Source organism: Helicoverpa armigera, chromosome 22 (genome assembly GCF_030705265.1).
Source record: "Helicoverpa armigera isolate CAAS_96S chromosome 22, ASM3070526v1, whole genome shotgun sequence".
Taxonomy (NCBI): Eukaryota; Metazoa; Arthropoda; class Insecta; order Lepidoptera; family Noctuidae; genus Helicoverpa; species Helicoverpa armigera.
Genome location: NC_087141.1, coordinates 3,649,121 through 3,672,474, shown reverse-complemented (window position 1 = coordinate 3,672,474; position 23,354 = coordinate 3,649,121). Strand labels below are relative to the sequence as shown.

Below are 23,354 nucleotides of genomic sequence, written 5' to 3'. Positions count from 1 at the left end.
AAACCCGCGGATTAAAAAAAGCTAATGTACCTAGGTAGGTACGTATGTAGGAATAGGTATATACGATTTTTTGGTACCTATATAAAAATATAAGTTAATATAAACTAAGTAATAAAAATATTAGTTAATATAAACTTATATTTTTAAATAGGTATCAAAAAATCGTAATATTTTCGTACATTAACAATTTTGAATGCTGAAATATTTTTTTAATATATTCAACAAGGCACAACAGAAGGCCTTCGAAAAAATAGAGCCGACTTCTAAAAAGACCAAAAACTTCCCTAGTAATATAGGTTGTATTTAATATTTTATACCGGTGCAGGCAGTAAATACCAAGAGATGCGGGGGAAGCCGCGGGAAAACAGCTAGTTCTGTAATATGGTAATATTAAACTTGGGTTTTGGCCTCTCTTGTGTGGTTTACGGTGAAAAGCTGAAACTCCTACAATAAATAGAGTAGCAATGAATAACGCAAAATATAAACTAAGAAATAATCAGGCGCACCAATAAAATCTTATGTATTTGGTTACTATAGGCATCAGGCTAAAAGCCAATCATGAAACTATATAATTCATGGAATAAGGAATTGAGAATTTAGAAGCCGCCTCTTTCATACGACCTATCTTGTGGAAGGGGTGGCTTCTTCCTCTTCCTTCCTTATATTATACATATTATTATTTAAACATTTTTTTTATTAACATCGCGAACCTGTCCTCATTTGATTACCGATGTAATATGCGATATTTATGAATTTTTCACAAGTTTTATGAATTTGTTACAAAAAAAAAAACTGACAGTTACCTATGTGAATCGGAACGCCACCCGTTGCTAAGCAACACACAACTGTCACTTTGTTTGACTTTGACATAAACTTGTTTACCAACGCAACGTTTTATTTGAAATTGCGTGAATGCCCGCAATGAAAATTAATTTTACAAGGAAGTAAATTGAATTGAACGTAATCTGTCTGACCTCACATATTCCAATTACGGCTCGTTTTAGCACCCACGCGAGCGAATGTAACCGTCATGTAAGTGAGTTGAATCAGTACGAAGGAGATCCAAACTGTGTGCAGTCAACCAAAGAGGTTGGTATGTATTGATCTCGCAAAGTGACTCATTTACTTTTGTTTCGGAAATTATTCCATATTCGGTCATTACCTTGAGTTTGTGTTGTGGTTTTTTGTACTAAAAGGTTCTTCAGTGTGTTGCTCATAAGTGTTGCACTTTAGAAACAAACATTCTTTGCCTGTCGGTTGATTTTTAAATAAATCTTACCCTCGCTAATGTCATTACCTACCTAGTCATTGAACAAATCTATTTCGTGAATTAACTAAGAATTAGAAAAATAATAGTAAGGTAAGTAACCTTTGTCATAATTCCAAGGTAATGTCAGTTGGCATGACTCCACTTTACTGAGTCATGTTTAGCTAGCTGAACACCAATTTTTAATAGAAACCTTTCTAAAGATCCACCCTTAAGATGGCCTACTGACCAAATAAATGTATTATTTTTTACAGGTATTTTTAATTTACTATTTTTATATCATCAAGAAAATGTCTCGTCCCCGCCCACAATGGCAGCTGCAAGCGTTAGCCGCTCAACGTCGTGACAATGAGCTCAAACGTGCCGAGGAATTGAAGAAGGTAGCCTCGTACTTCGAGATCCACACTACTAAGTCTAGGCATCATGAGCAGTGGACCACTGAGGATTATTATGAGAAGGCTAATAAGGAAGCTGAGCTGTTGAGTCAGCGGAAGATAAGAGCTGCGTAAGTTGATTTGTTAATTATTAAGCTGTTTAATCATGAAAAATGTAGTGTGTAGAAAGACAGCTTTTTATCCATAAAAATATTTAAAATAAATTTATTCATGAATAGAGTATATTCAACCATCAAACTAGTGTTTGTTATAATACAAGCTTAACTAAGTCAATTTATATTCTGTCTTATGTTCATTGAAGCTACTCTGAGTTTGTATGGCTTTAAACTTAGAAGTTTGTTTAGTGTGTATAAAAATATTTATCTTGCAATAACATACTTATTACAGAAAGTTTTTATATTTTTTTATTTGGTAGATTATGTTTTGAACACTTTTTTTGTCATATAACCTTGTAAGATCACTGAACTAGTAAAACAGAACTGACAAAAAAGTTAAGTTACCACATTACTACCAATCTAAAAATAAGCAACAAAAAACTTCTATCATATGTCTTTTTTATATCTAAAGGATATTGTTATAATACAAGCTTACTAGGAAATAAACATTTAAATTCCATTAATAACTATATGAGATATGATATAGTATAGGTATAATGTTTTTGTTTATATTTTTTAGTCAACTCGAGGAGCGGCGTAAAAAACTGGAGCTAATGTTGTTCCAAGAAAACATGCAGTTTCAACAGGAACTTAAAAAGTTAGCAGCTCAGCCCAAGTTTTATAAAAATGGGTAAGGTTTTTCTTACCAACTTTCCACCAATACCTGCTTTAGTTCTAGGTATAGATAAGATGATAGTTTAAACAAAGCACTTAGCCAGGTACCATAAGATCATGTTTTTAATAAAATCTAAACTTTGTAGTAAATCTAAAATATATAGATACTAACCAGATTTAAAACTAGATACTAGTATATACATACAGGTATTATGCTATATGCTTTTTTATTGAATTCTAGTGTAAGGGGGGAAAAGCAGCTTACCTGACTCCTCCGCTGAACTATCTGGAGATGCATTTAAAACTCCTTTCACTTTTTTCAGAATATTTACTCATACATATATTTTTTAATTTCAGTTCATACCTCAACAAAGTCCCCACCTCAACTCTTCAAGAGATCAACCAGGGCATCATGGCTAAGGAGGAGCAGCTGATGCGTCACGAGGCTGAGCTGCGGCTGCATCACGCGTGGAGAATGCGCCAGCCCGAGCTGCGGGCTGCTAGCGCTTATGTCGCTAATGGCAAGTGCAAGTCTGCGTGGTAGGTTGATACTATAACTAGTTAGTATATCAACCAGGGCATCATGGCTAAGGAGGAGCAGCTGATGCGTCACGAGGCTGAGCTGCGGCTGCATCACGCGTGGAGAATGCGCCAGCCCGAGCTGCGGGCTGCTAGCGCTTATGTCGCTAATGGCAAGTGCAAGTCTGCGTGGTAGGTTGATACTATAACTAGTTAGTATATCAACCAGGGCATCATGGCTAAGGAGGAGCAGCTGATGCGTCACGAGGCTGAGCTGCGGCTGCATCACGCGTGGAGAATGCGCCAGCCCGAGCTGCGGGCTGCTAGCGCTTATGTAACTAATGGCAAGTGCAAGTCTGCGTGGTAGGTTGATACTATAACTAGTTAGTATATCAACCAGGGCATCATGGCTAAGGAGGAGCAGCTGATGCGTCACGAGGCTGAGCTGCGGCTGCATCACGCGTGGAGAATGCGCCAGCCCGAGCTGCGGGCTGCTAGCGCTTATGTCGCTAATGGCAAGTGCAAGTCTGCGTGGTAGGTTGATACTATAACTAGTTAGTATATCAACCAGGGCATCATGGCTAAGGAGGAGCAGCTGATGCGTCACGAGGCTGAGCTGCGGCTGCATCACGCGTGGAGAATGCGCCAGCCCGAGCTGCGGGCTGCTAGCGCTTATGTCGCTAATGGCAAGTGCAAGTCTGCGTGGTAGGTTGATACTATAACTAGTTAGTATATCAACCAGGGCATCATGGCTAAGGAGGAGCAGCTGATGCGTCACGAGGCTGAGCTGCGGCTGCATCACGCGTGGAGAATGCGCCAGCCCGAGCTGCGGGCTGCTAGCGCTTATGTCGCTAATGGCAAGTGCAAGTCTGCGTGGTAGGTTGATACTATAACTAGTTAGTATATCAACCAGGGCATCATGGCTAAGGAGGAGCAGCTGATGCGTCACGAGGCTGAGCTGCGGCTGCATCACGCGTGGAGAATGCGCCAGCCCGAGCTGCGGGCTGCTAGCGCTTATGTCGCTAATGGCAAGTGCAAGTCTGCGTGGTAGGTTGATACTATAACTAGTTAGTATATCAACCAGGGCATCATGGCTAAGGAGGAGCAGCTGATGCGTCACGAGGCTGAGCTGCGGCTGCATCACGCGTGGAGAATGCGCCAGCCCGAGCTGCGGGCTGCTAGCGCTTATGTCGCTAATGGCAAGTGCAAGTCTGCGTGGTAGGTTGATACTATAACTAGTTAGTATATCAACCAGGGCATCATGGCTAAGGAGGAGCAGCTGATGCGTCACGAGGCTGAGCTGCGGCTGCATCACGCGTGGAGAATGCGCCAGCCCGAGCTGCGGGCTGCTAGCGCTTATGTCGCTAATGGCAAGTGCAAGTCTGCGTGGTAGGTTGATACTATAACTAGTTAGTATATCAACCAGGGCATCATGGCTAAGGAGGAGCAGCTGATGCGTCACGAGGCTGAGCTGCGGCTGCATCACGCGTGGAGAATGCGCCAGCCCGAGCTGCGGGCTGCTAGCGCTTATGTCGCTAATGGCAAGTGCAAGTCTGCGTGGTAGGTTATACCAGGGCATCATGGCTAGTTAGCTGATGCGTCAACCAGCTGCGGCTGGATCAGCTGGAGAATGCGCCAGCCGAGCTGCGGGCTGCAGCGCTTATGTCGCTAATGCAAGTGCAAGCCAGGTTGCTATAACTAGTTAGTATATCAACCAGGGCATCAGCAGGAGGAGCAGCTGATGTCACGAGGCTGAGCGCGGGTCACGGTTGCGCCAGCCCGAGCTGCGGGTGCTAGCGTATGTCATGGCCAGTGCAAGTCTGCGTGCTAGGTTGATACTATAACTAGTTAGTATATCAACCAGGGTGGCTAAGGAGGAGCAGCTGATGCGCACGGCTGAGCTGCGGCTGCATCACGCGTGGAGAATGCGCCAGCCCGAGCTGCGGGCTGCTAGCGCTTATGTCGCTAATGGCAAGTGCAAGTCTGCGTGGTAGGTTGATACTATAACTAGTTAGTATATCAACCAGGGCATCATGGCTAAGGAGGAGCAGCTGATGCGTCACGAGGCTGAGCTGCGGCTGCATCACGCGTGGAGAATGCGCCAGCCCGAGCTGCGGGCTGCTAGCGCTTATGTCGCTAATGGCAAGTGCAAGTCTGCGTGGTAGGTTGATACTATAACTAGTTAGTATATCAACCAGGGCATCATGGCTAAGGAGGAGCAGCTGATGCGTCACGAGGCTGAGCTGCGGCTGCATCACGCGTGGAGAATGCGCCAGCCCGAGCTGCGGGCTGCTAGCGCTTATGTCGCTAATGGCAAGTGCAAGTCTGCGTGGTAGGTTGATACTATAACTAGTTAGTATATCAACCAGGGCATCATGGCTAAGGAGGAGCAGCTGATGCGTCACGAGGCTGAGCTGCGGCTGCATCACGCGTGGAGAATGCGCCAGCCCGAGCTGCGGGCTGCTAGCGCTTATGTCGCTAATGGCAAGTGCAAGTCTGCGTGGTAGGTTGATACTATAACTAGTTAGTATATCAACCAGGGCATCATGGCTAAGGAGGAGCAGCTGATGCGTCACGAGGCTGAGCTGCGGCTGCATCACGCGTGGAGAATGCGCCAGCCCGAGCTGCGGGCTGCTAGCGCTTATGTAACTAATGGCAAGTGCAAGTCTGCGTGGTAGGTTGATACTATAACTAGTTAGTATATCAACCAGGGCATCATGGCTAAGGAGGAGCAGCTGATGCGTCACGAGGCTGAGCTGCGGCTGCATCACGCGTGGAGAATGCGCCAGCCCGAGCTGCGGGCTGCTAGCGCTTATGTCGCTAATGGCAAGTGCAAGTCTGCGTGGTAGGTTGATACTATAACTAGTTAGTATATCAACCAGGGCATCATGGCTAAGGAGGAGCAGCTGATGCGTCACGAGGCTGAGCTGCGGCTGCATCACGCGTGGAGAATGCGCCAGCCCGAGCTGCGGGCTGCTAGCGCTTATGTCGCTAATGGCAAGTGCAAGTCTGCGTGGTAGGTTGATACTATAACTAGTTAGTATATCAACCAGGGCATCATGGCTAAGGAGGAGCAGCTGATGCGTCACGAGGCTGAGCTGCGGCTGCATCACGCGTGGAGAATGCGCCAGCCCGAGCTGCGGGCTGCTAGCGCTTATGTCGCTAATGGCAAGTGCAAGTCTGCGTGGTAGGTTGATACTATAACTAGTTAGTATATCAACCAGGGCATCATGGCTAAGGAGGAGCAGCTGATGCGTCACGAGGCTGAGCTGCGGCTGCATCACGCGTGGAGAATGCGCCAGCCCGAGCTGCGGGCTGCTAGCGCTTATGTCGCTAATGGCAAGTGCAAGTCTGCGTGGTAGGTTGATACTATAACTAGTTAGTATATCAACCAGGGCATCATGGCTAAGGAGGAGCAGCTGATGCGTCACGAGGCTGAGCTGCGGCTGCATCACGCGTGGAGAATGCGCCAGCCCGAGCTGCGGGCTGCTAGCGCTTATGTCGCTAATGGCAAGTGCAAGTCTGCGTGGTAGGTTGATACTATAACTAGTTAGTATATCAACCAGGGCATCATGGCTAAGGAGGAGCAGCTGATGCGTCACGAGGCTGAGCTGCGGCTGCATCACGCGTGGAGAATGCGCCAGCCCGAGCTGCGGGCTGCTAGCGCTTATGTCGCTAATGGCAAGTGCAAGTCTGCGTGGTAGGTTGATACTATAACTAGTTAGTATATCAACCAGGGCATCATGGCTAAGGAGGAGCAGCTGATGCGTCACGAGGCTGAGCTGCGGCTGCATCACGCGTGGAGAATGCGCCAGCCCGAGCTGCGGGCTGCTAGCGCTTATGTCGCTAATGGCAAGTGCAAGTCTGCGTGGTAGGTTGATACTATAACTAGTTAGTATATCAACCAGGGCATCATGGCTAAGGAGGAGCAGCTGATGCGTCACGAGGCTGAGCTGCGGCTGCATCACGCGTGGAGAATGCGCCAGCCCGAGCTGCGGGCTGCTAGCGCTTATGTCGCTAATGGCAAGTGCAAGTCTGCGTGGTAGGTTGATACTATAACTAGTTAGTATATCAACCAGGGCATCATGGCTAAGGAGGAGCAGCTGATGCGTCACGAGGCTGAGCTGCGGCTGCATCACGCGTGGAGAATGCGCCAGCCCGAGCTGCGGGCTGCTAGCGCTTATGTCGCTAATGGCAAGTGCAAGTCTGCGTGGTAGGTTGATACTATAACTAGTTAGTATATCAACCAGGGCATCATGGCTAAGGAGGAGCAGCTGATGCGTCACGAGGCTGAGCTGCGGCTGCATCACGCGTGGAGAATGCGCCAGCCCGAGCTGCGGGCTGCTAGCGCTTATGTCGCTAATGGCAAGTGCAAGTCTGCGTGGTAGGTTGATACTATAACTAGTTAGTATATCAACCAGGGCATCATGGCTAAGGAGGAGCAGCTGATGCGTCACGAGGCTGAGCTGCGGCTGCATCACGCGTGGAGAATGCGCCAGCCCGAGCTGCGGGCTGCTAGCGCTTATGTCGCTAATGGCAAGTGCAAGTCTGCGTGGTAGGTTGATACTATAACTAGTTAGTATATCAACCAGGGCATCATGGCTAAGGAGGAGCAGCTGATGCGTCACGAGGCTGAGCTGCGGCTGCATCACGCGTGGAGAATGCGCCAGCCCGAGCTGCGGGCTGCTAGCGCTTATGTCGCTAATGGCAAGTGCAAGTCTGCGTGGTAGGTTGATACTATAACTAGTTAGTATATCAACCAGGGCATCATGGCTAAGGAGGAGCAGCTGATGCGTCACGAGGCTGAGCTGCGGCTGCATCACGCGTGGAGAATGCGCCAGCCCGAGCTGCGGGCTGCTAGCGCTTATGTCGCTAATGGCAAGTGCAAGTCTGCGTGGTAGGTTGATACTATAACTAGTTAGTATATCAACCAGGGCATCATGGCTAAGGAGGAGCAGCTGATGCGTCACGAGGCTGAGCTGCGGCTGCATCACGCGTGGAGAATGCGCCAGCCCGAGCTGCGGGCTGCTAGCGCTTATGTCGCTAATGGCAAGTGCAAGTCTGCGTGGTAGGTTGATACTATAACTAGTTATATCAACCAGGGCATCATGGCTAAGGAGGAGCAGCTGATGCGTCACGAGGCTGAGCTGCGGCTGCATCACGCGTGGAGAATGCGCCAGCCCGAGCTGCGGGCTGCTAGCGCTTATGTCGCTAATGGCAAGTGCAAGTCTGCGTGGTAGGTTGATACTATAACTAGTTAGTATATCAACCAGGGCATCATGGCTAAGGAGGAGCAGCTGATGCGTCACGAGGCTGAGCTGCGGCTGCATCACGCGTGGAGAATGCGCCAGCCCGAGCTGCGGGCTGCTAGCGCTTATGTCGCTAATGGCAAGTGCAAGTCTGCGTGGTAGGTTGATACTATAACTAGTTAGTATATCAACCAGGGCATCATGGCTAAGGAGGAGCAGCTGATGCGTCACGAGGCTGAGCTGCGGCTGCATCACGCGTGGAGAATGCGCCAGCCCGAGCTGCGGGCTGCTAGCGCTTATGTCGCTAATGGCAAGTGCAAGTCTGCGTGGTAGGTTGATACTATAACTAGTTAGTATATCAACCAGGGCATCATGGCTAAGGAGGAGCAGCTGATGCGTCACGAGGCTGAGCTGCGGCTGCATCACGCGTGGAGAATGCGCCAGCCCGAGCTGCGGGCTGCTAGCGCTTATGTCGCTAATGGCAAGTGCAAGTCTGCGTGGTAGGTTGATACTATAATATAATAACAGCCAAGTATATCTCAAAGTTATCTTTAGATAGTGACAGTTGTAATGGCCGGTGTTATTATTTACAGCCTATTTGCTTTTTCCCTACTAAATTGGGGTTGTACGGGTAAGTCTAACCAGATGCAGCTTAGTAGGTACCCGTGTTTTACATGCAGCAACAACTGCTTATCTGACCTCCTCATCCCAGTTACCTGAGAAACCCAGTACACTTTGGTAAGACAAGATGGTCACTCATCCACGGACCACGGTGCCAATCGTTGCTTAGCCTTATGATTGAACAACCTGTGCTGCTGTTAATTATCCACTAACATCCCCCATTTTCATACCATCGTGCATATAATCAAAATATATGGCAAGCAAAAGAAATTCCAATTATTTTAACCTACTCCAATTCCTGAACTAGACTTGGCTATAGAATAAATATGTATATGATATCTTCCAGGATGGAGCAAATAGTGGAAAAAGAAGTCCAGAAGAAAAAAGACGAGGAGGAGACGCGTAAGACTCTGCAGGAGAGAGACGAAATGCTGCGCAGACAGATACAGATCGAGGAGGAAAGGCTCAAGGAGAAAGAGCAACAAGTTAAAGTTGGTATTGATAATTAATAGAGTTTTGTAAAAAAATAATAAATAGATTTGTGATAACAAAGTGTTGAACGACTAAACCTATTCTTAAATTGTTATCTGAAAAGATTATTTTTGTTTAATAAAATAAGCATACATACATACAAAGGGGTTATTGAGTCCCGTTCCTACATATTGTAATTTGCTTCAATTATGTGAATTTCTTCTATCATTTACATTTAATTTATCGCAGAGGTCTGCTACGGTCAAAATGCAACCACTTAGGTATTGTTTTTCCATGGTACATGCAGTGAACACTAAACATTTCTTCATAAGTTTAAAACTATAAATCTTCTGCAGGAGCTCCGCGAAAGCCTAGAAGGGCAGATAGCAGAACTAGCCGAAAAAGAGACAGTTGTAAAACGCTTGCGCAAACAAGAAGAGAAAGAGAAACTCATACTCGATGAGCTACAGTTCATATCGTGCGAAAGAGAGAGAGAACACAACCGCCTCGTGGCAGAGAGAGATGCCAATATAGTGAATATGGGCCTACATAAGTATAAATTGAAGAGAAGAGTGGTCGCTGTGATGAAGGAGATTGAACTGGATTTGGAAATGCTTGAGAAGTTGCGTAAGGCGGTGTTGAAGGTATGTGCTGTTTTTAATATTTATTAGTAGTGATCAAAACTCGAATTTTAAGCTAAATAAAAGTAGACAAGGAGAGATTTTGCACAGTCACATTACTTTCCCTTTAATAATATATGTTTATCTCACGAAAAGGATGAGCGATAACTGTGTACTTGTCCGTGTAAATAAATGTACTTGTACATAAGCTTAAGAAAGCGAAGTAGTGGCTGAGTTGCCAAGTCATAGTAAATGCGTGTGCATTTAGGTATACAAACGAGAATGGCTAACCCGCTTTCGTGAGATAAAATACATCATCGTCTACTATAATTTCGTATACTATTCTGTCGTTATTACGATTGGACTAATAAAAAGTATATTAATCTTCTCTTATATACTATGTATATCACACTGAAGTCAGACCTTGCATGTACCACATTTACTGCTGCCGTCAATGGACTTCCCGTTATGTCACTAACTTACATTACCCCCTAAAACTATTATCCTCAATATCCCAGGAGCGTGAAGCCCAACAAGACACATGCTTGAGCTACAAGCGCGTGTTAGACGCGGCGCTGGCCGAGCTCGCCGAGCACCGCCACCGCGAGCGACAGCGGCAGAACACCATCGAAGCTATGTATGACGGAGAGGCACGCCAGATCAATGACAAACAGGATAAGGTAAAAATGACAAACAGGATTAGGTAAACATTTTTATGGTGAAAGTGGTCTCAGTAAACGGTCTAAACAATTTTTCAATATTGGTCAAGTCAAAATTAAAACAATTTCTCACTGTCGGTCTCAAGGAAATCTTTAAAATTCGGTTGTCGCATCAAACAACTCGTTGTATTCATTTGTTAAAATTCCTATCACTGTCATTTCTACATATACATAGATCTATGGTAGAATCCGTAAATACTATTAAATTGATATTTTTGGTACTACTTCAATAAAATTAGAAGACAATAAGTCAAGCAAATTAATTCAGTTGCAATTATATTGTGTTAGCAAAATACAGTCCTTATTTTAAAAAGAATTGCATTTTATGAATTTTTGTTTTATTGTAAGTACATATAGTTAATATTCTACAGTATTAACTTTAATACAGATACCCAACTTCATACCAACCCACTATTTCTCAGCTCTGGGCCAAAGAGCGCGAAGCCCGTGCTCTTCTCATGCATGACGTGGTCACCACTCTGAAGAAGCAGATAGAAGAGAAGATAGAAGCCAACAGACAGAAGCAGAGGCTCAACGTGCTCGAGCGAGAGAAGATTCTAGAACAAATGGAAAGTTATCACGAGGAAGTCAGGGCTAATGAAAGAGCGACACAGGTATGTTACATCAGAATATTTACCTCTACTAAATTTTTAGGGTTTTTGAATCTCTTATTTATAAGCAAGTATGGTCCATAAATATAAAACTTAGATCAAATGTTAGTTTCTAGAAGTTTTGTATTCATTGATGCTTCAAACAAAAGTTCGCACTTTGTGTTCATCAGCTATAATACGTACCTAATCACTTTGTTGTTCCAAAAAGAGACACACTGGTCTTGTAGGAGAAAAATTACCAAAGTATATTTTTGTAGTATTTGTGAAGTACATATTTGAATACCTACTTTGAATAAATGACTTTTATCTTTATCTTTTTATTCAAATTCTTATTTACTGAATTTCTTTATCCTCTCTTCCAGCTGACAAACTCAAAATACGCTACCGTCACAGCTTTACAGTCTCAACTAAACAGCTTACGCCTACAAAAACAGCAGTTAGACGCGACCTGCGCAAGAGAGGCCGAGCTTAGAGAGGCCGCCTCTAACGAGAGGCTGCTCAGGAACGAGATCGCTAAGATACATCGAGAGGGCAGCACTCAGGCTTGGACATAGATTCGTTATTTCTTTATTCGTAATGCTGATATCAGACGTTTAATTTTTCTTTCATTTTTGCCTATCACTCGGAATGACACGTCTCTATGACATGACATGCTCGTATTCATACTCATATTATTTATTTGCATTCCACAATGTATAAAGTAGGTTTTACAATTTGGCTTAGAGCTAGGTACAATTGTGGACCCTGTAGGGCACAGCAAAATAAAATAAAACTTACAACTAAAATTATTATTATTAAATCTATGGAATCTTGGTGATAGGTTTATTTTTTCGCCATTCCAGCCTTGTCGTTGGAACATAGAACGAATTAAAAATGATCGTTAACTCGGGTATAGCGTCTGATATCAGCTTGAAACATTGGCAGCTTTTATGCTATGAAATTGGTAAGCAACCCTTAGAAGGTTTCCTCATGTAGTTCACAAAGGGTTCTGTGAAATTACAGGAGTTTATATTTGTTTGATTTTCTGTGTATATGCGATGTAGGTCTGTGTATATCCTATTTGGAAGTTACCTACTTCTTTTATGTTAACATTTCATTAGCTTTTTTCATGATATTCGTTGACTTGATGGCCATTAAGGTACAAGTTGGCAGCCGACTGCAGGCGACAACTGCAGACGACATGTCGTCGCTTCATTCAACAGATTCAACTACGGAGGGAATTTCATAGAAATACATAGAAAACAGTAGTGTCGTTGCGACACGTCGTCTGCAGTTGTCGCCTGCGGTCGGCTGCCAACTTGTACCTTTATTGTTCTTTATTCAATGTGGATGTTAGGTGACGAAAATAGGTTCTAAGTTAGGTTATTCTTTTTTGTTAATCTTAGAGTGAGTTGCACCACAGGCGTAGTTAATGCTATAGTTAAGATTAATTTTAGCAGTAACTATAACGATGACCACAGAACTTTACAAATGTTTGTTGCACCATGATTTTTTTGTTAACAGTTAACGCTAATGGGGTTGACAGTATAAAAAGATAAATTATCCCTAAAAACTGACGGGGAAAATTATTTGTTATGACAACACTGTGAGCCTTATGTCAAATTTATTTTCACGAATCTCGTTTCGTGAGGTTAGGTTTGTGTTATTATAATTGTTGTGTTTTTGTTGTGTCCGTCTGTTTGCCGAATCAAGCACGGATATTGTAATAGTAATAATGGATGACTTCAAGACAAAGTGAGTTTAATTTTATGTTAAATTTATTATACCTGATAAAAAGTGCGCCACTACATTAGTACATTATAACTTTTAGCCTATGCAAGTTAAATCAAGCGTGTTTTACTTAGGTCCTATATAAAATAATATCTCAGTCCACACTTTTATTCATACAACATTGTTTAGAAAATGTTTTATTTAATTGTTCATACAATAAATAAAAAAAAACTATGTGAAATAACATAATTAAACATCCATATGAAAAATTCATGGTATATTCCTTACTGCCTATTGTTATTTACCACATTGAATAAAGTATTTGTTATTTTTACAGGGAAAGAAGTGTCAATTTTACTAAGGAAGAGATTAGTCGATTGCAGATACTTGTAGACAAATATAAAATGTACTTATGTGTAAAAACTGATGGGAGTAGTACAAAAAGACCATGCATGGCACTGCATCGCAAAGGAATTTAATGCTGTTGGTCAAGTACCTAGAAACATGAAGCAGCTAAAATATAAATTTGAAAATATGAAAAGATCTGCAAAGAAGGTAATTCTACCTACTTTCCGCTGCTTGGAAGTGAACTAATCTCACCTTCTAAAAACATGAATCAATTTATGTCTAATGTTATAACAAAGAAATTATATTTTGCAGGTAGCAAGTAGAGAACGTCAGGAAATGAGACGCACAGGTGGAGGAAATCCTCCCTCACTTCCTCCAGATTCAGAAGATGCTACTGATTGGTTAAGATCCATTATGTCTGGATCTATTGATGGAAATGAGGCTATATATGATGATGACATTATTTCCCCAAATTCCATTGTTACAGTGAGTAAATTATTGCAGATTATAAATAAGGTGTAAAGGAGATACTATAAAATATATTCTTTTTTTTCAGATTCCCATAATTCACAAAGATAAGGATTTTGATGAAATTCCTCCTATACAAAAAGTAATGAGGGTTTGAATTGTTAAAGATAATTTGATTATTTTTAGACCCTGTTATCTACATATCATCACAAATATTTAGTGATTGTGATAAAACTTATAAGTACTAAGCTTGTAGGTTTAAAAATTTAAAAAATAAATAAATTGCACTATTTATTCAAAACTATTTGCCACCAATCTGCTGTTTAGATTTAGTAATAAATTGAAAAGATTAATAATAAAAGCAATGTTTTTACAGAAAGTGAAACTAGACACAAATACTGATAGTGAAATTCAACATGACATGCCCAATATACTCAAGGTATTTATGTATTCCAAATTATTTAATATGTATTTGGATTAGATGCATTAATTAATTATATTAACTTGTTTGCAGGATGTTGTAGTCAACACAATTATTACAGATCAAGACAAAAGTTTTGATAATGTTGAAAATATTGTCCCAGATGAAGTTTTTGATGCTAGTGCCCCACATTCATCACTAAAGAGACCAGTAGCACCACAACTAAGTCGTAAGTATTTTTAAATGACAATCTATAGCCAAACTTTGTACTTACATACATAGATAAATATATAACAAAAACACCAGAGTTCACCACAAGTGTTTTTCCTTGGTGGTGATCGAACCCACACCATCTAGTACATCAGCAGGGTTACCACCGACTGCGCTAATAGGCCATTTAATTATTGAGTGTGTAGCCTAATATTTTATTTCAATTTTAGGTATCATAAAGAAAAACAAGGGAAGAGTGAAAATATCATAAAACAAGCACTAAGGAAAAAACTGACAGTTTTAGATGGCCTTCATGAGTTGGAGATGGAAAAGATAAAGTTATCTATTAGTCACCAAAATGAATTACACAGCCAGTTACTGAGGCACAATGAAGAAAAACATAAGCTTGAAGTGGATAAACTTAAACTTGAAATAGATATTTTAAGGGAGAAAAAATAAATTTTAAGATACATTTTACTTTTTGTATAGGAGAAATTTCATCAAAATCCTTATCTTTCTGAATTATGGGAATCTGAAAATGCCATGCACTTTTGTTTTCTATTGAGAAAAAAATAAAAATGCATTTTTATTTTTGAAGTTTTTTTATTTATTCATTTAAAACATAGTCTATCTTAATGTAATCTATCAAAATAAGTATTTATTAGCATATTCCTATTATGCTCGTCATGCTGGCTAACATATGCAGAGGTCAGGTCATTGTCATCAGAATCTGATGATTCATTATCAGAGTCGTAACATGTTGGCATCGGGTCTCTCAATTTCTTGCAAATATTATATAGGACAGCCATTGCCACTATAGCACATTGGGCTCTTGCTGTATTTGTTCTGAGTTTCCATGACACTGCAGGAAACCTTTTTTTCCAACAACCAAAACTGCGTTCTACAATATTTCTAGTACGAATATGACTTTCATTGTACAGTTTTTCAGCTTCTGTAACAGGATTACGTAGAGGTGTTAGCAAATATGGTTTATTGGCATAACCTTTGTCTCCTAGTAACCAAAAACCATCAAATTCTCCATCTTCTAGGCGTCCCTTAATGACACTGCTGTTGAAAATATGGCTGTCGTGACAGCTTCCAGGCCATCTAGCAACTATATTTGTAATGTACATCTCAGCATTTGTGATTACTTGCACATTAAGAGAAAATACCTGTTTTCTATTTCTATATGTTTCTGCATCTGCACCACCTGGCGATTTGATTGGTATATGTGTGCAGTCTATAGTTCCTATTACTTTAGGAAATGCACATATTTCATAAAATTTTTTGGCCTCAGTTTCCATTTCCTCAATATTTTTAGGCATTGCAATCCAGTCTGTTCTTAGTCCGGCTATAGCTCTGCTCACTCGATGAATTATTCGACAAACAGTAGATTTGTGAACACCTGCAGCATCCCCAATGCAGCGTTGAAAAGAACCACATGCGTAAAATTCCAATGCCATTATTATTTGCTGCTCTGGAGTAACTGCAAAGTTTCTGAAAAGAAAAACAATATTGTTTATGTAGTTATACCTTAGTCATACATAGGACGACTCAAATATTCCCACTATAGTTTTTAAAGCCTTTATTAAACAGGCACTTACTTCATGGTTCTGGTTTGGAGCAATGGTGCTAAATGAGAAGCCAGGGCTCGTGCTAAACCTTTGGAAATCCGAAATCTATCCAAGAACTCCTGCTCATTCCATTTTAGGAATCGATTAACACGTGGTTGATACACTTTTTTCTTTCGAGAATTAGGTAAATCATTATAATTTTCGTCGTCAGAAGAACTAGATTCCCATAAAATATCACGTACTAAAGACATTTTTAATTTTTTTATACTTAAATATGATAAAACAACAGAAAACAACGGACTAGGTTATTATTTTGATAGCCCGGTCAAAATAGACATAAAAGTAGTGGTCAAATAACAAAAATTCCCACAGAGCCGATTTTTGGTGGAGAGCTAGATTTGATCATTATAAATAAAATACTAAAAGTCCTCATCGATCCCATGTGTGCGTCAAAAGTTATTCGAGGTCAAATGTCAAAATTTTAGGTTTTTTGATTATTTTTCGAAAACGGTAAGTTTTATCAAAAAAAGACATCGGACCAAAATCGTAGATCTTTAAATTTTCTACAAAAATGGCATTAACAGTTTTCTCCTAAATCTTACCATTCCTGAGATATAGCGATTCAAAGAGTCTCACTATACATGATATGCACATATAAGCCACGTACATACGAGGGCTGCCTTTAAGTTGTATCGTTTGAAATAAGTACAGACAATCTAATAGGTTAATACCATTTATTGTTTTTCAAAGAATTCTCTGCGATATTTAATGCACTTTAGCACGCATTAAACCCAGTTCTTGAAACATTTATTCCATTCTGAAGTGGGGGTAGTCAAATTGGCCGATTTGTATGAGTCAACAGCTTTTTCAGGTGTGCTGAAAAGTTTACCACGAAGACTTTACTTAATTTTGTGGAATGTAAAACAATCGTTATGCCCACGGATCTATGTCACGGTATGTTACATGTTGGTCTGCGACAATTAACTGCCGCATAGCTTCGATATTATCTTGGGTCATATCGGGTTTGAACTACCTTCAAGTGGCTTGTCTCTAAGGCTAGATTGCCCACTTTTAAATCCTAAATATGAGCGTACTGCAGTCCTAAGGCATGGTTCTGCATCATTAAACACAGAACAATTTTTTTTAAAGCGCTGAAGTCGCGACAATCCGCTTTTAAAGTTGTAGAAAATTATCGCACGCTTATTTTCCTTCGACATTTCCATTTTATCCAGAAGACTGAGTTGGAAGGAAGGTACAAATCGGCCAATTTGACTACCCCCACTTTAGAATGGAATAAATGTTTCAAGAACTGGGTTTAATGCGTGCTAAAGTGCATTAAATATCGCAGAGAATTCTTTGAAAAACAATAAATGGTATTAACCTATTAGATTGTCTGTACTTATTTCAAACGATACAACTTAAAGGCAGCCCTCGTATGTACGTGGCTTATATGTGCATATCATGTATAGTGAGACTCTTTGAATGGCTATATCTCAGGAATGGTAAGATTTAGGAGAAAACTGTTAATGCCATTTTTGTAGAAAATTTAAAGATCTACAATTTTGGTCTGATGTGCTTTTTTGATAAAACTTACCGTTTTCGAAAAAAAATCTAAAAACCTAAAATTTTGACATTTGACCTCGAATAACTTTTGACGCACACATGGGATCGATGGGGACTTTTAGTATTTTATTTATAATGATCAAATCTAGCTCTCCACCAAAAATCAGCTCTGTGGGAATTTTTGTTATTTCATATGTCTATTTTGACCGGGCTATTGACAAGATTTTGACATTTGTTAACTTAGCAATAACGATAACCGGCCAAAATTGACTGGTTACGGTTATCGTTAAATATGACGTCATTTTAACCATTGTTAAAATGGTGCAATCCATTATTGACTTAACCAGAGATTTGACCGTTGGTTCGAGTTTTGTTATCGTTAAAGTAAGTTGGTGCAACTCACTCTTAGTCAAATCTTCCTATCGCAGATCAATGCTAAATAAATGCCTATCTAAATATAGTTAGCTAATTATATTCCCTTATTTATTACTTAAAGACTGACAAAATTACCAACATTATTTACAAAAATGTGCATGAAATACAATACATTTAAGGCTGGTGAGCATCACAATACTTTACAAAGCTCAGTGTGTTTGAAAAATTGCATATTGTGTTGCAGTGAATAAAATCGTTGTGTGTGTCGACAAGCCTTGTTGTTCGTTATAAGAGGAAGATATTATTTTGTGATAATATAACTTGCCTTATATTTTTAAGTCTGATAAGTTGCTAATATATTATACTGCCAAATAGCAAGGAATATAATAGAATAGCAATACGGTGACAATATATTTTGGAACGCGAGCAATACATTTTGAGCGCGTCAGATTAAGATATGATAGAATGGTTGACTGAAAGGTTATTGGGTCGGCAGAAAATGTGTGTGCCTTTTCTATAAAATACTATGAGAAATGTATCTCAAAATGAAGTGGAACCAAACTTTGCTTGTAAAAGAAAGCATATTTATTTATTTACGTAATATAAGCTATATGTTATTTGTGTACCAGCATAGACTGATTAGCTAGTGAATTGTGTTTGTGCATAAGGAAGAGTGAAGAATGCATTTTATTATATTTTTAGTCTGCTTTTATACCAAGTGTCTCCTGATGAAATGTAGGACGAAGTCATATTTTTGTATTTTGAGTGAGTGTGAGGAAAATAAAATATTTTAAAATGTTTACATAGTTTTATTTATTCGTTTTAAGGCGCAATCCTGACGATCAATTAAATTGCACAATAATAAAATTAAAAAAAAATTTGCAACCAATAAATCGTTAAAATCATAGCACAATCTTGAATATTAATTCTGTACGGATCTTTTTGCACAAGTATACATTTCTCGCAATTTATTCAAAAAGCTCGTTTCCAGTGCCATCTATTTGTCATACACCGAAGCTCTTACCATGGATTGAAGCATACCACATCGTTCGGTGAATAACATTTTGAACAATACTAACAAATGTCGATAGATGGCGCTGTGCTTATTGTTTTCAAACTGGTATACTAGATGGCGTTACTAGCATTACGATTATTAATTTCATACGTAAGTTGTAGACCGAGAGCCTGGGTACTGCCGGCCCTTCTACATAATACATAAAAGACTGAAACTTTTGTGTGTGCATCCATGCTATATTAGTATTATCGATTGAATATGTGCTTCTTCGAAATTTGGATGATGTGGGCTTTAGAATTTTATAAAAAGACCTACCTATCCTATCTGAACTGATATTTTTTTACAGTTGTATCCTATTTTAAAGGTAGGTATTTAAGAATGATGGATTATATAAATCTAGAAATATTTTTATATTGTAGCTACTTTGATCTGATATAGGAGAAAAGATAGGTAAGCTGAAACCTAACCTTTGCGCGATGTCTTTTCTCCAGTACGAAATCATTTAAGTTTGATGTCATATAAATAGTTGTCGATAACTATTTAAGTATATGAAGTAAACTAATTAACTAAGATAAAATAAATGTTTATCTTAGAATGTAAATTTTGAAAAAGACCTATGTATGTTTCTAAATGGCGTTAAAAAGTCAATTTTCAGTAGCGCACATAGATGTAATATACAACTGAAAAGAGCATGCAGATAAAGAAGTACCTACCTACTTATAAGAGAGGACTACCTACCAGTATTAATTTTGAAGTCAGAGCTTTATTCAATGATATCACCTACTGTAAGATACTGCTAAGTAGATCTACTGTAAGTAGATATGGTAAGAAAGAATGTTGCTTGTGAGATGACGGCAGATAGAAGCGTATGGAAGAAGAAAACATGCTGCGCCGACCCCAAATAAAATTGGGATAAGGGCAGGAGGATGATGATCACCTACTGTAATAATACCTGTCAAGGATTCCAGGAACAGCCTTACCATGGGATATAGGTACTTGGTTGCCCGGGTAACTGGGTCGAGGAGGTCAGATAGACTGTCGCTCTTTGTAAAAACACTGGGGACTGGAAGCCGACCCCAACATAGTTGGAAAAGGCTCGGGAAATGATGACCTGTCAAGGATAGGTTACCTATACATAGTAATAAGTAGTGTGTTTGCGCGTTTTCATTTTATCCACGAATTCACCCTGCCTGCACTAGCTTATTATTTTCTAAAGATAGTCTCAACAAACCGTCTGAATAGAGAGCACCCCATTCGGCCGGGTCAGCCAGAGATTATTCCAGTGAATGGCCGGCTTGCGTCCATTCATGGTGCCACGTTAAGATCTTGATTTCCCTAAGGGAATAGATAGACACGGCTTAAGATGGCAATCGCTGCTTATAAAACTCTAGCTTTTGCCCGCGGTTTCACCCAGTGCGGATGAACTACAGGAAACAGCTAATGACAACATAGATATAGAAATTATCGAAAATGTGTTACCTAACCATGTTTTCAGGAAAATATTTCTCAACTTAGTAGTGTTTAGTTGCATAAAGTTACATACCTAAGTAGGTACATAGATCTGAAATAACCAAGCTTTAATATAAGTGAGCATAAATCGTCAGACAATGATTGGACAACTGTCATTGAAGTTTTATTGCATCCATTGCCATGGAATCCGAAGTTCAGAGAAGAGAGCAGATAAAAATTTACTTACGTATGCTATGCTTGAATATAAATTTATATTTGCGAAGTAATGCTACATTAGTATTAACTCATGTGATAATGCTCTGTTTCCTTGGTAGGGAAATACCGAAAATCCTGCTTTGTTCGTTGGATTTTGTAAACACGTCAAGAGTGGCTTCATATCTAACATTACTTGGTAAGTATGTGTTTATTTTAGCTTATGTATATTTCATCTAATCCATAGGTAAGTAGGTACATACTTAGGTATCATTCAGGAAATGGTTTATCTTATATACCTTTTCAGCCTTTTCACACAGGCGGATTTTCCGAGCGGCCAGTTGCATTTTTATACCGGCAGTTGTCAATTGTTTTCTCGCGTACACTTACGACTGGGGGAGTCAGTCGGATAATTCGTCAGGGTGAAAAGGCTGGTAATTATTTATTTACTTACAATTTATTTACCTACCTTCTTTCTACGATACGTCTTTACTTTAGAAATATACAGTACAAACAATACGTGATTGTTAAACAGCTATTAATTAAGTATCTAAGTACCTAATTATGCAATGCGCGGTAGGTAAGTAATAAATTCTGAGTACAGATTGTATTTATGTAACAGTTTTGGGTAAATCAGCAGCACTTGATCGCGAAGCAGGATACTGAGGTAGGTACCTAATTACCTACTTGTTACATACCTACCTACCTTAGCGCCGGTAGTAGGTATGTAGGTACAGTACCTAACACCCAGCTGTGGAAGTGGTCATTCTTTTTTGGTAGGTACCTAGAGGTATATCAGCGTTTGCTTAGGTATAAATAAGATTTTGTTAGGTTAGGTACCTTCCTATAGATAGGTGTGATAATAGAACACCTTTTTAATAGTAGTAGTAGGTACTATAACACAGAGCTTTTTAAGCAACTACACAGAACTTTGGCATTGTGGTTGGGTATATTTTACCTAAGTACCTATGTAGGTACTAAGTAAGCACATTTTGAATTTAGTTCATGCCAATGTAAAGAAGTTTCATGAATGAGAGAAATAAGTAAAATAATAATAAATTAACTAGGTATCAAAAAAAATAAACATTTTTTTAACAATTTAGATTTTTAAGATTTTAAAGCTGCCCCGCCCAAGCAGTTCAGTTTTTTGTGGGACAAATAATCACATCGATTTTGTTTAGAACAGAATAATTGCACCGATTTTTGTAGGACGCGTGCGTTGCACTATTGCTATCAGTGTGTTCTATTTTTCACCTACGTTGACGTCATCGCGGTAGCACCGGCTATCGCTGAAAACCAGCGCTGGGACTATACTATACTATCTCGTTTCGGGTCGCAGCATTATGCTGAGCGAGGGCCGTATTGCGCGCTTTAGGACGCATATTTTCCCTTAAACTTGTGTTATGTTCTTTTTATCTTTTTATCCATATTATGCTCATTTTGTTAGGGGCATTTATGCAATAAACTGATTTTCTTTCTTTCTTTCTACAAAAAATCGGTCACCGATTATCGGACGCCAGCGGTCAGCCAAGACCTGAATTGGTCGAAATCTTATAGATGGTACCTACTTACTTACTTACTGCTTTGAACAATATCTATAAATTGTAATCTATGTAGGTAGGTAGTTGAAAAATATTCATACCCGGATATACTTACTTACAGAAAGGGGACAAGCAAAGAAAAGATACATGGATGGATTGTGTGAAAGTCGATGTGCTTAGGAAGAATGTTACTTCTGAGATGACGGCACTTAGAAAAGTAGGTAGGTACCTACTTACCTAAGTAAGTATGTATGGAAGGTATCGTAAGTAGGTATCGCTGCATCCCTATTGCCTTGTAAGTGATCTGAAAATCGATTTTACATAAGTAGCTACCTAGGTCTTGATTTGGTAGAGATGCTGGCATAGATATGTCCAAAATATTATCTCCCTAAGTACGGATCGTCTAATATTCACAATTTTCTGCTAATTGCAAATTTAAATTACTTTTATTTACTTTTCTTGTCCAGTTTCGTAATAAAGGTAGGTAAGTATTATTCCTACCCACATGTTTTTTTTTTCTAAACTGAGCTTTTTGTTTAAGACAGTAGGTAAACAGGGTTAACAACTCTGTTAATCTACAGGTAACCACAAAGTACTTATAGATCATTAACACACCTACCTACATTTTTAACCCAATAGAACCGGTGAAAAATTATACGTAGGTAGGTACTTACCTACCTACCTACCTGATTTACCAAATTTTTGAACTTATTCCGGTACAAAAAGAGACAAAGAGTTATTGTGAAAACTTGTATCTTCCTAATTAACGAATTTATCAGAATCACGTTACCTACTTAATATTAAATTATCCTGCAAAACAGTTTCCAGATCCGACAACCGTAACCACCAAAATAAAAAAAAATCGATCATCAACTTCTATCGTCCACTTCACGGACTTCACCCCACTTAATCAGGTTTTGTAACTGTCCTCAATTCATTGGTCTTTGTGGTGCTTAAAATGTGAAACGATTCTTGCGAAAATAGGATTCCTTCATCGAGTTAGTGTCTGCTGTCTATTCGCAGAGGCTTTAAGTACTTATTCAGCAGTCCCTCCTAAAATACCTATACAATGGTGATAGGTAGGTACCTACTTGTCTGCCTGTGCCTATTTGAAAGGAAAATGATGGCAGCTACCTATTTACTTAACTACTTACCTATATCCACCAATATTTTCCACCGTTTGAGAATTAGATTATTAGCCAAACGATCATGCCTACAACCCAAT

At 39.9% G+C, this 23,354-nt stretch overlaps 2 protein-coding genes and 1 long non-coding RNA gene across 3 annotated transcripts; 2 read left to right on the top strand and 1 right to left on the bottom strand.

Annotated features, from left to right (window-relative positions):
* Positions 1-1,526: 1,526 nt before the first annotated feature.
* Positions 1,527-13,283, top strand: LOC110370950 (trichoplein keratin filament-binding protein). The gene is made up of 8 exons (XM_064040551.1): positions 1,527-1,772; positions 2,338-2,448; positions 2,790-2,972; positions 9,168-9,312; positions 9,649-9,936; positions 10,431-10,592; positions 11,054-11,245; positions 11,605-13,283. Exons 1-8 carry the CDS (start codon positions 1,558-1,560, stop codon positions 11,794-11,796), a joined length of 1,488 nt encoding a protein of 495 aa, XP_063896621.1. The 5' UTR covers positions 1,527-1,557; the 3' UTR covers positions 11,797-13,283.
* Positions 13,284-13,394: 111 nt separating this feature from the next.
* LOC135118463 (uncharacterized) lies at positions 13,395-14,670 on the top strand. The gene is made up of 6 exons (XM_064040596.1): positions 13,395-13,507; positions 13,613-13,786; positions 13,857-13,910; positions 14,145-14,207; positions 14,283-14,418; positions 14,630-14,670. The coding sequence occupies exons 1-6, from the start codon at positions 13,457-13,459 to the stop codon at positions 14,668-14,670; spliced, it is 519 nt and encodes a 172-aa protein (XP_063896666.1). The 5' UTR covers positions 13,395-13,456.
* A 312-nt stretch (positions 14,671-14,982) lies between these two features.
* LOC135118444 (uncharacterized) lies at positions 14,983-16,283 on the bottom strand. The gene is made up of 2 exons (XR_010277592.1): positions 16,004-16,283; positions 14,983-15,896 (listed from the first exon to the last, which is right to left on the bottom strand). It is a non-coding gene; the product is annotated as an uncharacterized LOC135118444 (long non-coding RNA).
* Positions 16,284-23,354: the final 7,071 nt, after the last annotated feature.

What these genes read in the sequence shown, in the direction of transcription:
- LOC110370950 (XM_064040551.1), top strand. Translation starts at nt 1,558, where the DNA reads ATGTCTCGTCCCCGCCCACAATGGCAGCTGCAAGCGTTAGCCGCTCAA. An exon ending in TGCGTAAGGCGGTGTTGAAG is followed by an intron (nt 9,937 to 10,430) that starts GTATGTGCTGTT and finishes TCAATATCCCAG; the next exon opens with GAGCGTGAAGCCCAACAAGA. An exon ending in TCAATGACAAACAGGATAAG is followed by an intron (nt 10,593 to 11,053) that starts GTAAAAATGACA and finishes ACTATTTCTCAG; the next exon opens with CTCTGGGCCAAAGAGCGCGA.
- LOC135118463 (XM_064040596.1), top strand. Translation starts at nt 13,457, where the DNA reads ATGAAGCAGCTAAAATATAAATTTGAAAATATGAAAAGATCTGCAAAG. An exon ending in CCCCAAATTCCATTGTTACA is followed by an intron (nt 13,787 to 13,856) that starts GTGAGTAAATTA and finishes CTTTTTTTTCAG; the next exon opens with ATTCCCATAATTCACAAAGA. An exon ending in AAATTCCTCCTATACAAAAA is followed by an intron (nt 13,911 to 14,144) that starts GTAATGAGGGTT and finishes ATGTTTTTACAG; the next exon opens with AAAGTGAAACTAGACACAAA.